The sequence below is a fragment of the Mustela nivalis genome (genome assembly GCF_964662115.1).
Source record: "Mustela nivalis genome assembly, chromosome: 8".
Classification (NCBI taxonomy): Eukaryota; Metazoa; Chordata; class Mammalia; order Carnivora; family Mustelidae; genus Mustela; species Mustela nivalis.
In genome coordinates, this window is record NC_139027.1 from 19106407 (window position 1) to 19128750 (window position 22344).

At 38.6% G+C, this 22344-nt stretch overlaps 1 protein-coding gene across 12 annotated transcripts in view; it reads right to left on the bottom strand.

Annotated features, from left to right (window-relative positions):
• Positions 1–22344, bottom strand: part of DTNB (dystrobrevin beta) — a 236288-nt gene that overhangs the window by 164943 nt on the left and 49001 nt on the right. For all 12 annotated transcript variants that reach the window (XM_082745106.1, XM_082745101.1, XM_082745109.1 and 9 more), the window contains 2 exons: positions 11968–12053; positions 876–1030 (listed from right to left, as the gene is read on the bottom strand). In XM_082745106.1, the coding sequence (XP_082601232.1) occupies positions 876–1030; positions 11968–12053 (241 nt within the window). The remainder of the gene's footprint in view (positions 1–875; positions 1031–11967; positions 12054–22344) is intronic.

A 22344-nucleotide genomic window follows, 5' to 3' on the forward strand; every position in this document is an offset into this window, starting at 1 on the left:
TCCTTTACTGGTGACAGGGACTTTGATCACTAGGTTAATGTGGATCTGACAAGCTTCTCTATTACAACATAGTAACTTTCTAAGGTTACTATATTTCTCTTTTATAATTAATGAACATCTTATAGGGAGATACTTTCAGACTGTGTTAATATCCTACTTCCATTAATCTTTTACTTATTAGTTTTAACAGACTTTTTCTTAATTCCCCACTTTTCATAATGTCTAAGTTTAGCATGAAGTTCCTTTTATCGCATGTCTACTGGAATAGATGAAGCCAGAGTCAACATCCACTCTGCTCGGAGTCATTTGAGGCACAGTTAAGATCTCAGGAATTCACACATACAACCTCAAGGGCAGGACTGCACAAGGACACACAAATAAAGAGGAAACCCAATCTATCTTTCCTTCATATAAAAACGACAGTGTGCCCTTGAGGGATTCTGAGCTGGCAGCTGGGAGCTGTGTAGCATTCCTTGTCTTCAGTGCTCAGGAAAAAACGGTCCAGTATTGTATAGAGTTTTATGCCAAAATTCCTGTATTTCACAGCTTAAAGAACTCATTCAGGAGAGTAATGTATGTCCAGTAGCAATAATATAAACACTTCATCTTAAACACTTTTCTTTAAAATTTTAATAATTAAAAATATTTCATAGGTTATCATTTTTCAGGAAAGACTCCCTTCTCCCCCAAACCAGAATTCGCAGAAGAATTTTTCATAGGCCCTCTTTTTCATGCCCCTCCCACTTAAAGGTCTTTTTTCTCCCCTGCTCAAGACTTTATGTCTCTAGACTAGGACAAATCTGGTGAAATCTGATACAAGGTGGAGGGAAGAATGAGTGCTCTTCTAGTCCTAGATTTTACAAAACTGTCCTTACCTGCTGTGGAAAACAGGTGCGGACTGAGTGCTCTGTGTAACCAAAAGATGGCCCTTCAAAGACAGCTGTTGGGAGCTTCAGAACTTCCTTCAGAAACTGGTCAAACTTGCTAAATATCATTAAGCCATTGGAATCTGACATCTGGGAGAAAACATCTATGAGAACAAAACCAAATAAAGTCAAACTAGAAAGAAATACCAACTTTTTATAAATAAATGACTCTATGTCATTTGTATACCAGTCAAAAAGTATCATTAAAAATTATCATAAAAAATTATCATAAAGCTATTACAATTTTTAGTTAATATGTATTCTCCTTCTTATTAATACTGTGCAGTTACTTTACTGACCAGGCCCCCTCTCCCACCCACTTAATATATACCTAAACATCAAGCCAGATAACCATTCATGTAGATCTACCTACCTACTCTTTTTGAGTGTACATAACTGGATGATATTTAACTTTTTGTTTTATTTATAACTAACTTTGTTCTGAGAAGAATTTGTAGCAGCATGCTTTTATCTCTTAGCATTTATATATGTGTTTATATAAGACATATGCATGTTTGGGTGTATGAATATATTAGCATATTGGTTATGGGGAATGAAATTGTATTCTATTTATATATTCATATGCTAATAATGTAATGAATACCTGTGACAGAATAAATTTGAAGGAAGCATAAAGCATGTTTAAAATATTCCATTCAGTGAGTTCCAAAGTAGAATAAAAAGAACTCCTATAAACTCTTCTATTCCAAGATACTTTGATACTATAAGATCTTATTTTTACCATAAAGTCTCACTCAAGCAGATGGGAAAGAAATTTCCAGTAATACTATTTCTTTATCTTCTTGGAGAGAGTCTCTTCTCTCCAGTTAATTCTTCCTCTCGTCTCATCCATTGGTTGGGAGAAAAAGAAAAATCACTAGCAGCTCAAAATCACTGTGACAAAGAAATATGACCCAAGCTTTTTTTCAAACCACTGAGCTTTCTTATACATGAGTGAATTAAATATGCACAGAAAAATATTTCCTGAGGACTTGCCAACAGTGGCATTTTGAAGAGTCTTATTCTATATATTCATGATGAATAAGAATACTAGAAATATATATGTAATTGATATATGTTACATACAAATATACATTTTTCCTCAGGTTTAATCTGAGGTGTTTATCTTCAAGCACTAGGTGTAAAACAAATACAGTTTAAATATATTAACCAAAGAAAGATAAAATATTAGAATATCAACTCCACAGAATAACTTTTGGGGCATTAGAAAACAGGAAACTGAGATGCCTCAGTGGCTCGGTCATTAAATGTCTACTGTCAGCTCAGGTCATGATCCCGGGGTCCTGGGATTGAGCCCCACATGAGGCTCCCTGTTCAGTGGGAAGCCTGCCTCTCTCTCTTCTACCCCCCACCTCGCTTGTGTTTCCCTCTCTCACGGTCTCTCTCTGTCAAATAAATAAATAGAATCTTTAAAAAAAAAACAGGAAATTATCAAAGGAATGAAAGCCTGTAATGTATCCTCCCTAGGTAGGATACATTTCTTCAACTCTGTAGTTGAAGAAAAAATACAAAATAGTCATTGTGAGTGGGGAGAGTCAATGAGAGGCTAAAAGAACTATGTGGTCCTAGTGAAAAATAAAGTCAATTAATTAGCAAATACATATTAAGTTTCGCCTATGTGCTCCAAGTGCCAAGCACTCTGTTAGGTGTTGTGAAACACAACAAAGAATTATGATATACAGTCTTTATGCCCCCAAGAAACTTTCAGTGTAACTGAAAAAAATAAGATACATACGAAGCAAAGAGGAATAAAGTGCTAAACTGACACTAAGTGGAACAGAAAGAACAGAGGCATCAAGATACTTGTTAAGCCTCAGTATTTGTCAAGAACCACAAAGTTACCACAAGTAACCATGGCTAAGGCTGCCTATACCTACCCAGTATTAATTATTTTCTTGTTTCTTAGTAACATTTATTTTATTTTGTGCAACAATGTAGCCAATAATTAAGAGATTAAAATTTACAGCCTCCTTTTAGCAAGTAGTGGTCATGTGACTAAGTACTAGCCATTGAGACTACCATAGATGAGCTGTGAAGGAACTCCAAGAAGGCTGGTTAAGGAAAGCTGACTAAGCTGGAAAGCACGCCCTTTTTGCCCTGTCATGCTCTCCCTCTTTTCACTATCTGAAATGTAGTTATGATGGCTGGAGCTCCAGCAGCCACCTTGGAACATGTGGCAAGTGCAATTTTGATATAGAAATCATGCTCTAGAAGGATAGAAAACAAAAGTAGAGAAAGTCTGGGTCCCAGATGAACTACCATATCAGTTCTGGATTACCTAACCTGGAGACGTCTTTTTTTTTAAAGATTTATTTATTTATTTATTTATTTATTTATTTATTTGACAGAGATCACAAGTAGGCAGAGAGGCAGGCAGTGAGAGAGGAAGGGAAGCAGGCTCCTTGCTAAGCAGAAAGCGCGATGTGCAGCTAGATCCCAGGACCCTGGGATCATGACCTGAGCCAAAGGCAGTGGCTTTAACCCACTGAGCCAACCAGGCACCCCTGGAGACTTCTTTTATATTGGAGAAAAATAAACTTCGACTTTCTTTCTTTGTTTAAGACACTACTATCCTGGGGTTTTGTTTTCAAGCAACAATCCCTAACACTAAGTGTAACTATACATTACTAAACATTACCTCATAAAATGGTAAATGATGTATGTGTGTACATGCGATTACTTAAATTTTATAGATAAAGAAACTACCTTAGAAAGGTCAATTTGCTTAAGGCAAAAAAGTTGGTAAGTACCTAAGTCAAGATCTAAAAGCTATACTTCTCTAACTCCAAAGAAATCCCATCATACCGCACAGCTTTTTCAAAACATAGTTTAGAACAACTACAAAAACACAGAGGCAGGAATTGCCAAGAAAGTTCAAAAAGAAAGGAATTCAGAAGCTAGGCCTTGAAAGGTAAAACTTGGAATCTTGAGATCAAAACAGGTTGGAGGTGGGCGCTGGAGGACACAACCAGAAAAGAGGAGGAAACCGTCTATGGACACTTAGATTTGTTAGGGGAGGTAAGCAGGAAACAGTGCACTAAGTGCATTCTTCAACAAGAAAGTTAATTTAGATTGAGAAATAAAAGGAAATAAAGACAGAGTAAGAGGGGTGTCTAGGTGGCTCAGTCATTAAGCATCTGCCTTCAGCTCAGGTCATGATCCCAGCGTCCGAGGATTGAGCCCTGCATCAGATTCCCTGCTTGGTAGGAAGCCTGCTTCTCCCTCTCCCTCTTCCCCTGCTTGTGTTTGCTTTCTCACTGTCTCTCTCTGTCAAATAAATAAATAAAATCTTAAAAAAAAAAAAAAAAAGGACAGACTAAGAAAAATATCTGCTATGAAAGAAAACTTAAAGAGGAAAGCACTCTGAATTTGGTTTAGAAACTCTTACATAGGGGAGAAATATTTCAGAAAACTAAGTTTTAATAAAATTGGACTCTTAATGACGAGCAAAATGGATAAAAGAGGAAGAACAGGATTGGAGAAATCAGCTAGTAAACCCTGTGAATAATGCACAAATGAGGTAGCGAGTGTGTGAACTTCAGCGGTGACAGTGTGGGGAGGGGGTGTCACCTCCAAGATATTTCAATGCAGGAAACTGATGGCAGGTTGGGTTAGGGCATAAGAGGAATTTAAGAAGTTAGGATTATTCTAAGTTTCTAGTATGGGAAAATACTGACAACCCTGACTGGGGGGAAAAAAAAAAGAAGAAGAAGAAGAAGAAGATAAAGATATTTAGCTTTGTACGTAAGTGTATTTGAACCAACCAAGAAGAAGAAGAAGATAAAGATATTCAGCTTTGTACATAAGTGTATTTGAACCAACCAGCAGATGTCCAGGTAGAACCAGCCTGCAGGGCCACAGCTCAAGATACAGAGCTTTGAAGATATTGCCAAGTATGTGAAGAATTGATGCCCTTAAGGAGGGGAGCACATGGTGATTTCATTTTTGAATAACTGGGTGCTATTCTTACAAGGAGGAAAATAACCTGAATGAAAAAAAGAGTCCGTAGGAGATGTGGCTAGGTGCCTACGACTCATTGTCTCTTTTCCCCTGCTGGCTCCCCAGCTGAACCCTGTGCCGAGAACGGCAATGTGCTCCACTGAAAAAAATGACTTCCCAGTCTCTTTTATACAATGTAACCCCAAAGTGGATTTCTGGGAATGCTTCTGCTTTCCTGACGGAAGCATTTCTCTCTTCTGTCTGCCTGGAAAGGGAATGTGAGGCCCATCCAGCGATCACTTAGTCGTAAAAAGGAAAGCCACATGGTGAGCAAAACAAGAGGATGGAACCTGAGTGTATGATGACATCCTTGAGTCATGGGACCAACTCTGACTCACCAGGCTCTGGGCTTATTTTTATGGGAGAAAAATAAATCCCAGTGTGTTTCGGCCACTGTTAGTTTTTTGTTGTCACCCAATGTATTCATAACTGATAAATTAGCATGTGATTACATTGTGCTCACTAACTAAATGGTAGAAATATTCAAGACAGGAAACTAATGCTACCCAGTACATAAATACATGTATCTACGGTTTCACAACCACAAAAACATCTGTGTGTACATCCACACCAACAAATCAACACCTGACTCATTCAGAGGAATAAAAGGGAGTGACTGGACGATAAAATGACTAACATTCCCCTCAAAAAAGTATTACTTTCTGTTACACTTGGTTACCATGCTAAATAATATATTCAGAGTATCCAGTTTTTTAAAAATTCCTTAAAAAAGAAACTATAACTTAATAGGGCCACATTACATTTACAAGAGAACAAGCAGAAACGTGTTTCTTTGTTTGATTTAATAAGAGAAATACGTCTAGAACACAAATTGAAGGCATAGTGACTTATTATTTCCAGAGTTACTGGTTTACAACAGTATTTTTTTAAAAAGATTAGGCTTCTTTTATCTGTAAGAAAAACAGTATAAAATTCCTGCTAATATTTTTTTATCTTAAATGAAGTATAACAATGAAAGCTGGTGTGATTTACTACACACAAATAAAAAGATCTCACTAAAGAAATAAATAAAAGACAATAAAATTTAATAAAAAAATTTAACTAATTCTCTGATTAAAGCCCTCAACCCTTCTGGCATCAAGGGAATAAATTTCCCCCCAGAACTCTGATTAATTTCCCCAGTAATTCTCTTTCTATTTATACACCTCTGAAAGAAGGTATGCTAATTCCCCATTAGTTGTTTCCAGAAAAAAAATGTAGGCTTTCTCCCTTGTGAAAAACCCACAATCAAGTCCCTCAGACTTATGTATACACACTTTAAAAAAATATTCCTTCCTTTGTGTAATGGCAAAATAATGCTACCATTCTACCATCATCACATATGTTTCCATTTTTTTTTCTTCTTCTGGTGATAATGACCCTGGTTTTACTCACTGCATCTATCAACACTTTCTTCTCCCCCCATCACGGATCACTTACTTTTGTAAGATGATAGGGTTGTTTACAATAAAGCGAAGTCTATAAACGGAATACCGTTTTCTTTTATATGTTAGCTTTCTTTGGTAACTGACTCTCCCCACCTATCATCTTTCTACCAACTAAGTAATCTAACCCACAAAAACATGTATATACATCTGCATGCTTATAAATACCTATATGTAACCAAATCCAAGTGAATATTTTATTCCCAAACTCATGAATATTCCTACATCCTTCATGAAGTCAGAGCAAGGCTGAAGGATAGGAGTCAGCACGCCTTGGGCCTCTCTGCGGAGCTGACTCGGCCAGTAACTACTTTAGACAAGTCTCAAGTCCTCCCTTGGTTTTGTTTTTCTTTCTCTTCTTATTGATAAAATACTGATTTAGGACTTATTTCTTACTTGCTTCTGGTTCTAGAACATTTTGGTTATAGGAGAAATGCAAATGTGAACCTCACTCACTGAGATTCACCCATCATTTCTGTCTAATGACGAGAAGGGATGGTTAGCAGAAACCAGCTGGGGGAATTCTGCAGTGACAGGCAGTGGAGAGACTATTGCAAAGGAGGCTAAATTTTGAATGGGTGGATCCGTTTAATTATAGCTGCAAAGGATGGCCTCTCTACAGTCTGTTAGTGCAACAGCAAGGGAGCAAGTGATGGGAATCCGGTGAGAACTGCCAGTTCTGAGCACAAGCAGCAGCTCAGATCATCTTTTCTCCAGCTACTCAAAGTGTGGTCTATCAAAACCACAAAGACATCCTTATGCTACAACCCAGAAAAAATACCTGTTATCATTTTGGTATACTATTTCTTTCTTTTTCTAGGTGCATAACAAATTTTTGTCTAAAACTATATTACATTTATGCATTTTGATGTGAAACCTATTTTTGAGAACAATATAGGCAGTCGGCAGTCATGTGGGGATCCTGCTAGAACTGAGCTCTGAGTTTTGCACAGTCTCAAGTTTTCACCTATGATTAAAAAATGCCATAACAAATATACATAAAATTTAGAGTGCACTCTGATTAATTCCTCTGGATAAACTCAAGAAATAGACTGAGTCAGTGGATATGGGTATTTTTACAGCCTTCCTGATATACACTGTTAGACCATCCTTCAAATGGTAGCACCAGGTTTTTAAAGAATTTAAAAATCAACTACATGAATCATCTGCTCCTATCTTTTAATGCAAGACAGATGACGTCTGAATAAGAGACTAAGTTTCTTAGAAAACAGCAGAATTGGACAAAGTGAATAAATCACATCAATTAAATGACAATTAAATGACAAATCATAAATAATGGGCTTTACAGCCTATACATTTTGTCCTCTGAGTTATTTTTAGGGTTTCTGACATTACTGAGTTTTGATCTTGCTTATAATTAAAGTCTGTGCTCTTCCTATAAATCACTGGTATTTAGTATCTGACCCTAGTTAACTGTGAATCTAGGATATAGTCCCTAATGGCTATAACAGTGAATTATTTCTATAAATGAGCGCTCGCTGGGGACAGAAACTCTCTTAAGAGAGACCTGAAAAATCTAATCAAGAAATATTTCAAGTTTAAAGTACAAATATTGGGTAAGTTGTTCTAAATGCTATCTTAACCCCAAAACAAGCAAACAAAAATATACCAAATAAAAAGGGGTAGGGGGGAAAATTACAGGGAAAAAAAATCTAAAATAAAATGTAAAGCACAGGGGCGCCTGGGTGGCTCAGTCATTAAATGTCTCCCTTCAGCTCAGGTCATGATCCCAGAGTTCTGGGATCAAGGCCCGCATCAGGCTCCCGGGTTGGCGGGAAGCCTGCTTCTCCCTCTCCCCCTACCCCTGCTTGTGTTCCCTCTATCGCTGTGTCTCTCTTTTCAAATGAATAAATAAAATCTTAAAAAAAAAAAAGGGTAAAGTGCAAAAAGATCAAAATAAAAGGAAGAAAAGTAGAAACATGAAGTTGTATTACATAAACATGAAAAGCTCATTTAAAAGGAACGTTAGCAGAGATAACAGCAGAAAGTGCGTTCAGGGGCGGGAAGATGGAGAAAAGAAGTAAGTCAATGGAACAAGCTGAGAGAAGGTGGGGGTAAAGAAATGTCACAGTGCAGTACAGTGCTCTAGCTCACTTCTGTCTGTGCTATTCTTCAGCCATCGCAACTAAGCAGGACACAGCTGGGACCCGGAAAGCAAGAGAGAAAAGGATTCCTACAGCACCCAAACTGCCAATCAATCCCACAACAAAAGCTCCAGTCACCTACACTCAAACCTTAAATAGAATGCTCAGAAATTTGCTTATGTTTTCTCCATATTAAATGTAAAACAGAAGCAAGGAGAGATTTCTAGAGACTAATACTCTGATAATCCCGTCACATTTATCAGTGATAAAGGGAACACACACCATCACCACTGTTGCCACCACCAACAAAAAGGTCAAGAACGGAGAAAGTAGTCATCTGAAAACATCAGAAGGGACAAATAACTCAGAGCCTCACAATTAGCCCCAAATGCAGCAGAAGATGACATCCCCAAGCTATGAAAATATGTAAATTATAACCAGTGAGCTCTGTATGAATCAGGATAGACCACATGTAAATGTGTTTCCACTCTAGATGATTAAAATTAAGAAGTGGAGACAGGCCTCAATACCTGAAAATTTTCCTTATGTTAAACATTTTTTTTTTTTAAGATTTTATTTATTTATTTGACAGAGAGAAACCACAAGTAGATGGAGAGGCAGGCAGAGAGAGAGAGAGGGAAGCAGGCTCCCTGCTGAGCAGAGAGCCTGATGCGGGACTTGATCCCAGGACCCTGAGATCATGACCTGAGCCGAAGGCAGCGGCTTAACCCACTGAGCCACCCAGGCGCCCCAAACATCTCATTCTTGAGCCAAGATAATTAATACAACAAAAATAATGAAACAGAGCTACAGATGGTCAAGAACTATAATTTTGAATGTGAAGACGATAAGGAAACCATATTTTAAATCTCTCTGCATGATATGAACACAGTAAATAGTGAGCTAGCATGGGTGGTGCCTCATCCATCCGCATCTGATGTGCAATGAGTGATCTGGCCTTCTTAGCACACAGACCTGTCACGCCGGCCTGCGCATGTGCCCTCTGTGTCACCTGAATACTGGTCACTTGTATTTCTCCAAGAGCTTCAAAAGCCACACTACAACAACAACAACAAAAACCCTGCCATCACCTGGATCCCTTCCACATTTCACACAATACTAAAATTTGCCCTTTTTCACTAACAGTCCAACAGAGAACTGCAGTAATTTTAGGACTCAAACAACAAATGATACTTGGCAAAATTCTGGCACTTATTCTGTGCCAGGTCCCAGCTCAATGATGTAAATGTGGCAGATTTAACCATAGAAACTTACAGACTCCAGAGTTACCCACCATGCGAGTATATCACCAATTTTCCATTTTTCAACCACTTTCTCCAGTACTAATAAAGATAGCAACGTATATTCTTTACCTGGTGTCACTATCATTAAAAACAGATAAAATTCCAACTTTCTTTTTCTTTGTGTTTGAATGAAATACAATTTCATCCATATCATATTATCTTCCTAGAATTAAGAAAACACTGTGCTAGAATTAAGAAAATACTACGAAATTTCAGCCTAGGATTTTGAAAAATACTAGGATGTGAAAAAATACTCAGAAGAGTATTTAATAAAACTGTAAGTTTTATTACTAAAAACTTGTTTTACACTGCAGCTGAATTGAAATGAAGATAAACCAGATAACAGCTGACCAAACACATTATCTAAGACCTTAATCCTTTAGAATATTTATATCTATATCCGGTGAGCCATCCAGCTTTCCAACTTTCAATGTCATGGTAACATATAAGAAAAAGCACAGAAAATAAGTGTACCTATCAAGTCATCTGGCCCAAAAGCCTGCGCTTAAATCTGACCAAGCCTCTAGATCTTCCAATTAAAACAAAAAATGTGGGACACAGAAGAGCATCATGGAGATGTGATCATGAAAAGCCAGTCCATGAGCAATGCTATATAGGACAGATGACCCAGTTTCTTCAACAAAGCAATTCATAGGGTAACTCAACACTTCATTAAAAACCACAGCTTCAATCTCACCTCCCTGAAACCTGCCAGAATTTCTTCCTTACAGCATGGCACTTTGATCACTGTACTGTATCACAAGTGTGCCTCCCATTACAGGATTAGTCTATGGAGCACAACAAAGTAGCTTAGAACAGGGCCAGGAAGCTAGACAGTCTGAGCTGAAATCCCAGCTTCGCCCCCTCAGTTAACTCATCTATAAAATGGAGAATATACCACCTGCTGCTCAAAGAAATTTAAGCATTCACTGAGAAAATACATGTAAAGCACTTAGCACAATGTTTGGCGTATCTTAGATAGTAACTATAATGAATGAATAAATGAAAACCATACACAAAAAATTAAATAACTCTGAATTTCATGTCCTTTGATTTCATTTAATCTTACAGTATCTAAGGAACAGTAAAATGACAAGATGGCCAACAGTAAGAAAAAATTTAGGAAAAGTAACTGAACAACAACAAAAAAAGAAGCAAAAAAACAGGCTCTAAATTTCTAAATAACTGAGCTTAACTCTAAGCTACTAAGGAAAGGTTTAATCATAGTAAATACCACCTGATGAAGAATAAATTTATTTTAAAAAGGGCTAATCTTGACCAAACCTGATAAAAATAACCGTATTTATTTTCTAACAAAAAGCACTCAACATAATCACCTGCAAGCAAAATTTTGATCATATGGAAAGCATTTTTAAAAGACTTTTTAGGGGCGCCTGTTTAGGGGCGCCTGGGTGGCTCACTGGGTTAAGCCTCTGCCTTCTCTCAGGTCATGGTCATGGTCTCAGGGTCCCAGGATGGAGCCCTGAATCAGGCTCTCTGCTCAGCAGGGAGCCTGCTTCCCCCCCACACACCCCCACACCCCCGCCTCTCTGCCTACTTGTGATTTCTCTTCCTCTCTCTCTCTCTGTGTCAAATAAATAAACAAAATCTTAAAAAAAAAAAAAAAAGACTTTTTAAAGTGAAACAAGGGAGAGAGATAAGAGATAAGAGACTCTTAATCTCACGAAACAAACTGAGGGTTGCTGGGGGGTGGGAGGGAGAGATAGGGGGGTGGGGTTATGGACATTGGGGAGGGTATGTGCTACGGTGAGTGCTGTGAAATGTGTAGGCCTGGTGATTCACAGACCTCTAACCCTGAAGCAAATAATACATTATATGTTAATTAAAAGGAAAAAACAAAAAAGACAGAAAAAGAAAAGACTTTTTTAAGGTCAACATTACTGTTCTGAATCTCTTCAGTTTCATTGCTTTATCCCCCCACCCAAGAAAAAAACTAAACTTAACAAATTACTTCAACCAATTTTTCCATCTCAACAGTAGGTGGCATAATGTACATCCTCTGAGCCAGCTGCTACAAAGCAAACGATGTAGCACAAACAGAAAAGTTCAATATGGCATCATCCAAAATTCTGAAAACATTAACTTAAAACTGTTCAAAGATCCTGATTTGAAGATACAATTTTTCAAATAATAGGAAAGTACTTACATCTCAATTTGTCCAGCATTTTTCCACCACACATGGTTGCTAACATAGCTTTAACTGAAAATACGGTCAACTTGCCTCGGCCCTCACTGCAAAATAAATTATATTAGAGACAATTGCTATCTGGAACCACAAAAGCAATCAAAGGTATCACTAAATATCAAGCAATTAGTAAGCAGACTCTTGCCCTAATATGCTACAATATTACCTTGGATTTTTAGAGACCTTGGGGTTTTTTTCCTTTGTAGAAATAAGCTCTCATGTATGTTAGGTAAATAGTGTTAAAACTACCTGAATTATTTGGAAAGGAGCTTTACAAACATTCTACAAAGAAATTTCTCCTGGCTCTGTACACAAAGGCCAGATGGATGAACCAGAAGTAAATTTCGCCCATGAAATCCACAGCTGAGTTGTTTTAAGTGTTCAAAACTGAGGCATCACCTTGTTTGAATAATTCAGAAATGTGTCCTCCCACCATGATAACAACAGTTTATTGTTATGTACTAAAGCCACAGGGTGCACATGGCTATAAAGATTTTATATTACATTCATCTTTGTTTTTACTGTGACAGGTTTATGTGACACCATGTGTTTATCCTAAGAAGCTTGATATATCTGACTCGGATCCTCCCAGGCCACCACTGTGAGAAAATGGAGGAGAAAGGACGGTTAGATTAATTCTTTTTCAGTGGCTGGAAAGATGAAATGTGGAACATATATGAATTATCCAGAACAAGACTGCACATCACCTGCAGAACCAAGGCAAAGTCAGCAAGGCCCCCTGACCTAACACGTCCACTGTAATAAACATCCTCTGTCTGTTCAGCACGCCCTGGTTTCACAGCAGGTGAAAACTTCACTAGCCAGGTTTTAAAGTCATCACATGCAAACGAACAACGGGCTTTTGTGTTCCCTTCATGAAGCATGTGCAAACAAAATTTCACAGTAACATAGCTTCACAATAATGAGAATTGTACCGTCTTAGTTTTGAAAAGCAAGTGTCATCCTATCTATCTTTACCAATGTTCCCAATAGAGTTTCTTCCATTTTCCAAAACTTTTATACAGTAAGAGCACACCTGGAAGGCGAACGGTTCATGATCCTGAAGGGTCATAGTGCAAAGATCTCCAGGAAATACTAATGTTTGTTACAGTCTGATTTTCACCTATTATACCTCACTAAGGTTATTCATAAGATAAAACAGGAATCCCTACAATGAGCAAAAATTAGGATGGGGTTTTTATTTTACCTTTTAAAGATCTTATTGTAAGTGATCTCTCCTCACACAACACGGGGCTCAGACTCACAACCCAGAGATCAAGAGTTGCATGCTCTATTGACTGAGCCAGCCAGGCACCCCAGGATGGGGTTTTAAAAATATACAGTTCTTTAGAAATACAGATACTGCTGCACATCTTATAGGGCACCTGTCAACAGAAGGACTACACCCAAGTCAAATACCCATGGTGCTGTATAAGCAACATGAGTAGCTACAAAGAACACCAACTAGAAAAGGAAATGGATTTCTAAGACTGATACAGAACTTTAATGGTGGACATTTCTCTTTGGTCACCAACCATCTAAATGCCAAGTCTGTATTTAGGCATGCCCTATCTTCTGAGACCGATACACATCCCACCACCACAGTGTGAAAAAGGAAGAAAAGAAAACCTTGCCTGTCTGCCTTCCCATTTTCTTCAACACTAAGACATGAGCACATGCCACAAGCTCCACCAACAAGATGCACCCCCTTGAGACCACACAGAAAATGATTAGCTTTTAGAGGCTGTACCACCTGGCCACACCAGGAGGGCTTCCATCCAGCTTCCTGAGGCAGCAGAGATGGATTCTCCCGGCAGCGCCGCAGCCCAGTGGCCATGGCATTCGGAGCACAGGCAACAGTGTCTGTGCCCTGGAGAGGCAGCAGACGTGTCTCCGTGAGACCCGTTTTGTGACACAATCGTGACATATATTTTGCTTGGCAGTGTGGTCATCAAGCCCACTTTCCCAACCTTCTCAAGGAGACTGCGGGTCACATAGATCCTTTTAACAGATTAGCCAGAGGTGGCTTCTATTGCCTACAGCTAAGAACCCTGATGGATGCGGTTTCTATCCTGAAGTAACGCGGCCCAGAAAGATGAAGCAACAGAGAGAACATTCCTGAAGCCCAGAGTGTGAGGAGGCAAGCCTGATGACCAGCAGAGCAAGATGAAGACAAAGTACACCAACAGTAGATGAAATCTTGATGCAGAGCGAAGGACATTTTTTAAGATAAACTTGCCCAAATATTTTTTTGTAGACACTGATTTCATGATGTGAGAATATGCAGAAGAAAGTAAAAAACAGTCTTAGAAGAGGTTTCCATAAAATTCAGGCTACCAATGACCTCTGGGAGAAAGGAAAGGGGTGAAAGAAAGGAACACACCAGGGGCTCCCAGGTCTGACAGTACCCTGCCCCCACCCCCCACCGGAGTGCGTACATGCGGCATGAGCTCCAAGGTGACATGCCATACTATGCTTCATTTTAGGCCTCCTTCTGTAGACATTTCCTAATTCCCAATAGAAACTGTTTAAAAAAAGGGGGAGACTGGGTGGCTCAGTGGGTTAAAGCCTCTGCCTTCGGCTCAGGTAATGATCCCAGAGTCCTGGGATCAAGCCCTGCATCAGGCTCTCTGCTCAGCGGGAAGCCAGCTTCCCCGCCTCTCTCTCTCTCTCTGCCTATCTCTCTGCCTACTTGTGATCTCTCTCTGTCAAATAAATAAATAAAATCTTAAAAAAAAAAAAAAGCTGTTTAAAAAATGAATCCTGGAAAGTGAAGGTTACCATTTACTGGACACAGCTAATGGTTTAAGGTGGAAAATGAAGGGAACCCCACAGGTTAAAAGACATTTAAGATACATAAATGGCATGCATAAAATTTTTCATAATAAAATGCATAAAAACAGCCATCAAAAGAAATGAACTCTTGCCTTTTGCGACGATGTGGATGGAACTAGAGGGTACTATGCTTAGCGAAATAAGTCAATCGGAGAAAGACAACTATCATATGATCTCCCTGACATGAGGAAGTGGAGATGCAACATGGGGGGTTTGAGGGGTAGAAAAAAGATTAAATGAAACAAGATGGGATCAGGAGGGAGACAAACCATAAGTGACTCTTAATGTCACAAAACAAACTGAGGGTTGCTGGGGGCGGGGGGGGGGGCGGGGGGTGTCGGGAGAGGGTGGTGGGGTTATGGACATTGGGGAGGGTATGTGCTACGGTGAGTGCTGTGAAGTGTGTAAACCTGCAATTCACAGACCTGTACCCCTGGGGATAAAAATACATTATATGTTTATTAAAAAATTTAAAAATTTAATTAAAAAAATAAAAAATAAAATGCATAAAAAGAACAAAAAATATTAAAAATACCAAGATCCAGGCCCTATCCTCAAATGCCCATTGAAAGAAGATTGGCTATTTATGCTGTCATAAAAAGAATGAAAAATAATAGTGAAAGATAAAGATTTAAATGCAAGATAGATTACTAAGTTAAAAAAAAAAAAGGCAAAGCATGGAACAAAATGATTGCTCTTAACGCTATCTAGCATTCTGTGAAAAGGATGTTGAAAAAAATAACACTGGTTGTGTCCAAGATGGAAAGAAGGCAGCCAAAGGAAAGCAGGGCAGTGTTGGCACTTCTCACTTTTTAAGTATTAAATAGGTTTATGCTAGAAAAGATGGTTCTCAAATCAATAATCTTAAGAACATTAGAAAAAGAATAGCAAATTAAACCCAAACAAGCAGAAGAAAAAATAAAATATGCTTAAGAGCAGAAATCAGTGAAATTAAAAACAGAAAAACAACAGAAAAATTAATGAAACCAAAAGTTGGTTCTTTGAATAAATGAATAATACTGATAAATCTCTAGTCAGACTGACTAAGAAAAAGACACAAATTACCAATATCAGGAGAAAGAAAGGTTATCAACCATGCATTCAACAAACATGACAGAAATGAGGAAATGTTACAGAGTCCATAAATTTACAACTTAAATGAACTGGACAGACACAAAACACTCCTTGAAAAACACCCACCATTACAGCTCATGCAAGAACAAACAGGTAACCTCTATAGGCCCATATCCATCACAGAAACTAACTCGGTATTTTTAAGCTTTCCAAAACAGAAAGCTCCTCGTGCAGAAAGCTATGCTAGTGAATTCTAAACACTTAAAGAAGAAATAATTGCACTTCTATGCTAACTCTTTGAGAGATTAAAAAAAGAGAGAGAGAGTAGAAACAGTTTCCAAATCTTTTATGAGACCCGCATTATTTTGATACCAAAAACACAATAATCCATTACGACAAAAGAAAACAAGTAGGTACCCCTCAGAAATGCGGACACAAAAATCCAGATGCCTAGATCCCACCCTGGGCTTGGTATTTTTAGAAAGTTTCTCATGTTATTTTGCTTTGCACCCAGAGCTGAGAACTACCAACACACAACTTTGAAGGCAGTACTAAGACTTTAGCTTTTATTTTGCAGGTATAAATCGAAGGACATAATAAGAGATGAAAGAATAAATCATGTTGTGATTGTATAACCCCTTCTAAGTCCAAATCTCCTGCTTTTCCTTCAAAGACAAAAATGGTACCTATTCCTGCTGCGAAGAAGCACCTGATGCCATTCCTGCAAACAGGAGAGTGTGGCGGAGCCCAGCATTCTGGCAAGAGTCAGGGCAAACTCAACTCTTACTGAAGAGTTAACCCACAGTCCCCATTGATACATGCCACATGCTAGGGCGTACTGGGTACTATGACACCTTTACTTCTGAAAATTATTATAATAACACTTTTTTCCTAATCTTCAAAATGCTTTAGAAACATTAATATTTACAACACTTCTCATCCCTTCCTCAAATATTCTTTAACTCAGCTCAAATGCAAATATTCATTTGGATATTGTTATCCTTCTCAATTGATCTGAATCAGCACTGGTATCCTTTTCCACTCATTAGTATTATTAATACTCTCGGGCCTTCTGGATGGCTCAGTAGTTAAGTGTCTGCCCTTGGCTAAGGTCACGATGCCTTGATGCTTGAAGCCCACGATGCTTGATCGATGGGAATCAAGCCCCATATTGGGCTCCCTGCTCAGCTGGGAAGCTGTTTCTCCCCCTCCAACTCCCCCATACTTGCGTTCCCTCACTCTCTCTCTGTCATAAATAAATAAAATCTTAAGAAATGGTCTTTATGGCTGGTCTCAGATCAAGCAGTCCACAGGTGTATTAATGGAAGAGTACATCACCCCTCAACTAATTCTTATCAGTAATGTGTGGTTCCTCAATTCATCATCTCTCAGATCTACTTTCCAGCCATTTTTCCATTCACAAGAGCCACACAGCAATCTCCACACGTGACCTCCCACCCATTGCGCTATGAATCTTCTCTCTGCCTGCATGTATTTTTGGGGTGTGCAAACATACGTGTGCTTAGCGGTGTATATTTTATGGAGGGTGAGGGGCTATACATGCACATGTCAGTGGGTAACTCAACAGGATAAAGAGAATATACAGGCATATTAGGGTGTTTTAAGTAAGGAGAAAGGAGAGGCATTAAGATTAAGGATCATGAAGACCCAAAGACAGAAAGATCTGGGAATGATGTTTATTGAGCTCTTGTGCTCAAGAATCTGTCTAGGCTTGTGATCTGTCTCTGTAAAGAAATAAAATCTTTTAAAAAGAAAAAAAAAAAAAAAGAATCTGTCTAGAAGTACATAACTGTGCACCCCCAAAATGAGGCAGTGGGTTCAGGTGTGAATGATAAACTCACCTTCCCCACTTACAAATGCTTGCCATCATTTACAACTTTAGGTTCAGAGTTTCAACCATCAAAAGATTTATTCACCTTTCTTTTTTTTTTCTTTTTTTTTTTTTTTTTAAGATTTTATTTATTTGACAGATCACAAGCAGGCAGAGAGATAGGCAGAGAGAGAGGAGGAAGCAGGCTCCTCGCTGAGCAGGGAGCCTGATGTGGGGCTCGATCCCAGGACCTTGGGATCAGGACCTGAGCTAAAGGCAGAGGCTTTAACCCACTGAGCCACCCTGGTGCCCAGTTTATTCACCTTTCAAAAGAAAATACTGATATAAGCAAATTAATAAATGGTATAGTTAAAGAAATTCTAAGTACTTATTAAAGATACTTATATAAAATCTAATCACCTAATAAAATTAGTGAGGGGTCTTCTCAGAATTCTTCCTGAAATCACATTATTTATATTTTTCTCTTCAAATAGAAAAAGTTTTCGCTCCTTCCTCTCAACTGTTTGCTTTGTAGGCCACACGTCAGCATTTTTCCCTTTGCTCTGAATGCTTTTCTTGGCACTGAGGCTTCTCTCTCGACTTTAAGCCTGAATAAAACTTCCCATAGCTGCCCCCAGACAAAGCAAAGGGAAAGTGTCCCTTTTACTGTGTTTTCCTACTGTTGCATTAGCACTCCTGCATTCTTGCTCTGCAATTAGAGGCGGTAGAGAAGGACTACAGCCACTTAGCAGCCTAATACCCTGTGATTACATCCTTTATCTAATTGATTCTTCTTGGAAAAACTCATTCTCAATCCTTCCCACCAGACATCTGAATTTAATCTGTATATACTAGTCAAGTTACATTTACAACTGAAGAGTTAACTGCCCCTGGCCGTGGCATGTATAACCTCACCAACATCTGTGTTTTCAGTCCTTTCAATGTAAAGTCCAAGTTCATCCCAGAATCAGTTCTCTGCAAACAGAATGCAGAAAAGATATTTAACCAGGTTTTATCACCAAAAAAAAAAAAATGTGGCTCAACTTAAAATCTGGCCTATGATAGCTGCAGAGTTGATTAGTAGGTCAATATTTAATAAGTAACACAACAGTGAATATTAACCCTTACATAAAGATACTAAAATGAAAGGACAAACAGGTAGTATTTGTGGAGGATGATGGGAGAGAGGAAACTTGTTATTTTAACCCCACCCAAGCGGTCTCTCCAGGGAGCACCCTCCCTCAAAAAGAAACATCATGCTTCTCTTTCTCAGACCTCCCTGCATGATTCACTTCTATAGACCTATCATTTTACAGTCTGACAATAAACCATGCACATGACTTCTAAGAAGAGTTCTTCTTATCCAATACTGAGAAAACACCATGATTAGCTCTGTGCCAAGCTAAGCAGACAGTGAGTCACCCTGAATAAACACTGCTGTGTTTTAACATGCAAGTACCTTCAGAACCTCTACAGTCCTCACCTGTGCCCTCTGGACGGGACTTTGCTCATTTCAGTTTCCTGAAGTCTCAAATTCTGCCTATTTTTTTAAATATTTGAGTTAACCTGATCTGGACGGTGTTTACAGCTTTGCACAATCGAATAAGAACTTGCTATTTAAATTAATGCTTTTGAAAACAAGACTAGGGAAGCATTTTTTACTTAAGAAAACAAGTTGTTTCTACATCTTTAACAAACAACTGTGGATGCTGCCAACCATAAATTAGTACTTCCCCGCACAAAAAGGGACTTCTACTTTAGAAACACTGTTACCAGTCCAATTATCACATGTAGTTAAAAGTAATAAGAGCATTTCTCTTTGATGCTCAGAAACTCATATTTTTCCAATTAATCTTAATTTACAACGCTTCACAGTGAATGGATTATGCAATAATCAACTGCAAATCAAGCATCTATTTGGCAAATGTCAAACAGCTTAATCAAGTAAAATCAACTTAGAATATTATTCAATTTTATCACAATCAGAGTGCCTGCTAATTTTCATTTCGACCTTACAAATACTTATTAAGAATTTAGCGTTGTGTTTATTGAGGAATCAAAGAAACATAAGGTAGAATCTCCGCTCTAAGGGCTTTCGATCTTATTTCTATACTTATGAAGCAGTTCAGAGCATTTTATAATTTAAGGTCAAAATAATGATACAGATGAATGCTGTATGTCATCTAAGGAATGAAAATGGGGTTGGTGATTTTAAGGCTACACAGTAGGTAAAAACTGGAGCGGGATGGGGGTTGGCTGTGTGTGTATGTCATGTTGGAAAAATTGGGAAAAGTGCCTCAAGTAGCTTATTTACAGCTTGGTATGAGCAGGGAATTAAGGACTGATGCCATTAGAAGTGAGGAGTAGGAATCTCATTCAAAAACCACAGGGAGCTTTGCAAGGTTCTTGAGGTGGGAAGTTACATGATGAAAATAGTGTCTTAATCAGATTATTTTGGAGGTACTGAATGGACTAGAGAAGTCTCTGTTACTACCTCTCTCCTCACTTTCAGAGAGAAACAAAGGCAAGGAAAAAGTCACACTCAGAAAAAGTGTGCCCTTTCTTGCCTTTTCTTAAAAAAAAAAAAATAAAGTGTTAAAAGGAAACGGTAAGATAAGGCCAAAATAATAAGCAAAAAGAATTTTTTTCTCTGAAATAGTAACTAATGGTGAAGCCCTCTTGCAGGTCTGCAATCCTGAAATCAAGAAGATTCTTTGAAAATTAGCATGAATGCATGACTTCTCTTGAAAGAAAAACTACAAAATAAAGAATCAGTGATGGGAAGAGTAATAAGTGAATTTCAAGTTCACTCAGTTTTGGTCCCTGAATAATCCTGCCACCCAGTCCTGGGACTACAGTGGTGACATCACAAGACACCACAGGACAGCCACACAGCAGCGTAGGGGATGCGAGTAGGCAGGGGCCTGCCCTCCTCCTGCCCTCCTCCTCCTCCACCCCGGTGGCTGTTTCTCTCCATTTTACACTAGTTTTCCCCTTAGGACTTCACCTTTATTTATTTTTTTAAGATTTTATTTATTTATTTGACAGACAGAAATCACAAGCAGGCAGAGAGACAGGCAGAGAGAGAGGAGGAAGCAGGCTCCCCGCCGAGCAGAGAGCCCAATGCGGGGCTCGATCTCAGGACCCCGGGATCATGACCTGAGCCGAAGGTAGAGGCTTTAACCCACTGAGCTACCCAGGGGCCCCAGGACTTCACCTTTTTAAAACATCCAAACCCGTACACCTCATTCCCCATCAGCCCCTGGAAATTTCCTAAAAATGCTGCACTTCCATCCTCGTAAGAGCGAGATGTGCTGCTGCTGTGGGCGTCCATCTCTTCCCTCTCAGCCCGACTCTCTCCTACTGTACTTGACCACGAGCAGAGATAAGAGCAAACACTGTACATAAATACAGGAAGTATTTGTGCCTCCCAGGATATTATAGTTTTGTTTAAAAATCACTAATGAGGAAGACTGTTACCTAATATTTTTTCTTTAGCAACGTCCATTCCACAATATGCTAGCTGGGTATATTCAGAATTTAAGGAGTACAATTACTTATTTAAAATGAAATTGTTGGGGCGCCTGGGTGGTTCAGTGCGTTGAAGCCTCTGCTTTCAGCTCGGGTCGTGGTCCCAGGGTCCTGGGATCAAGCCCCGCATTGGGGGGGGGGGGGGTCTCTGCTCAGCAGGGAGCCTGCTTCCTCCTCTCTCTGCCTGCCTCTCTGCCTACTTGTGATCTCTGTCTGTCAAATAAATAAAATCTTAAAAAAAAAAATGAAATTGTTTAGTTTTGCTTTTTGTATACAGTTTTGTTTTTAGCATCTAGTATTAAGAGAAACTTATGGAAATTTTAAATATACCCAAATTAAGTTGCTAAAGCAAGATTCAAAAATAGTTCTTAGCTGTATTTCCAAACTACACAGCAAATTTTTCCATATTGACCCATCCTAAATTATACACATAAAACTCTTTACACCAAAGAAGTCTTTAGATTGTTCCAAGTAGCAACAGCATTTTATACTAAGTGTTATTTTAGATGATAAACAATAACCTTGTGCCTTCCACTGACATATTCAACAATGATATATTTTGAAGATTTTATCCAAACCTAGTTTCATTAGATGTAAGATTTTTTATAGGTTTGTTCCATTTAAAGTCTAATTTTACTACATACCAAGCACTATTATTTCTTAGAGCAAAAACCTGGGGTGGGGGGGAATAGTATTATAAAACAGAATATGTGCACACTATGTGCACAGAATGTGTGCATTAGAATATTTGCACATGAAATAATGACACTTGAGTTTGTTTCAAAAGAAGCCAAGGAAAGGGGGTGGGGGGAGGGGAAGAGCCTGGGGACACAGATGAAATAAGATCAATGATGTACTGTAATTACCGAAGCTGAGTGATAGATGCCTTGAGTTTTTATTATAATAGTCTTTCTATGTTTGTATATATTTGAAGTTTCTCATGAGAAAACATTTTAAGAGAGATACCTGGGTGTCACAGTCAGTTAAGTGCCTGACTCTTGAATTCATGTCAGGTCATAATCTCACGGTCATGAGATCAAGCCCCACATTGGGCTCTACACTGAGTG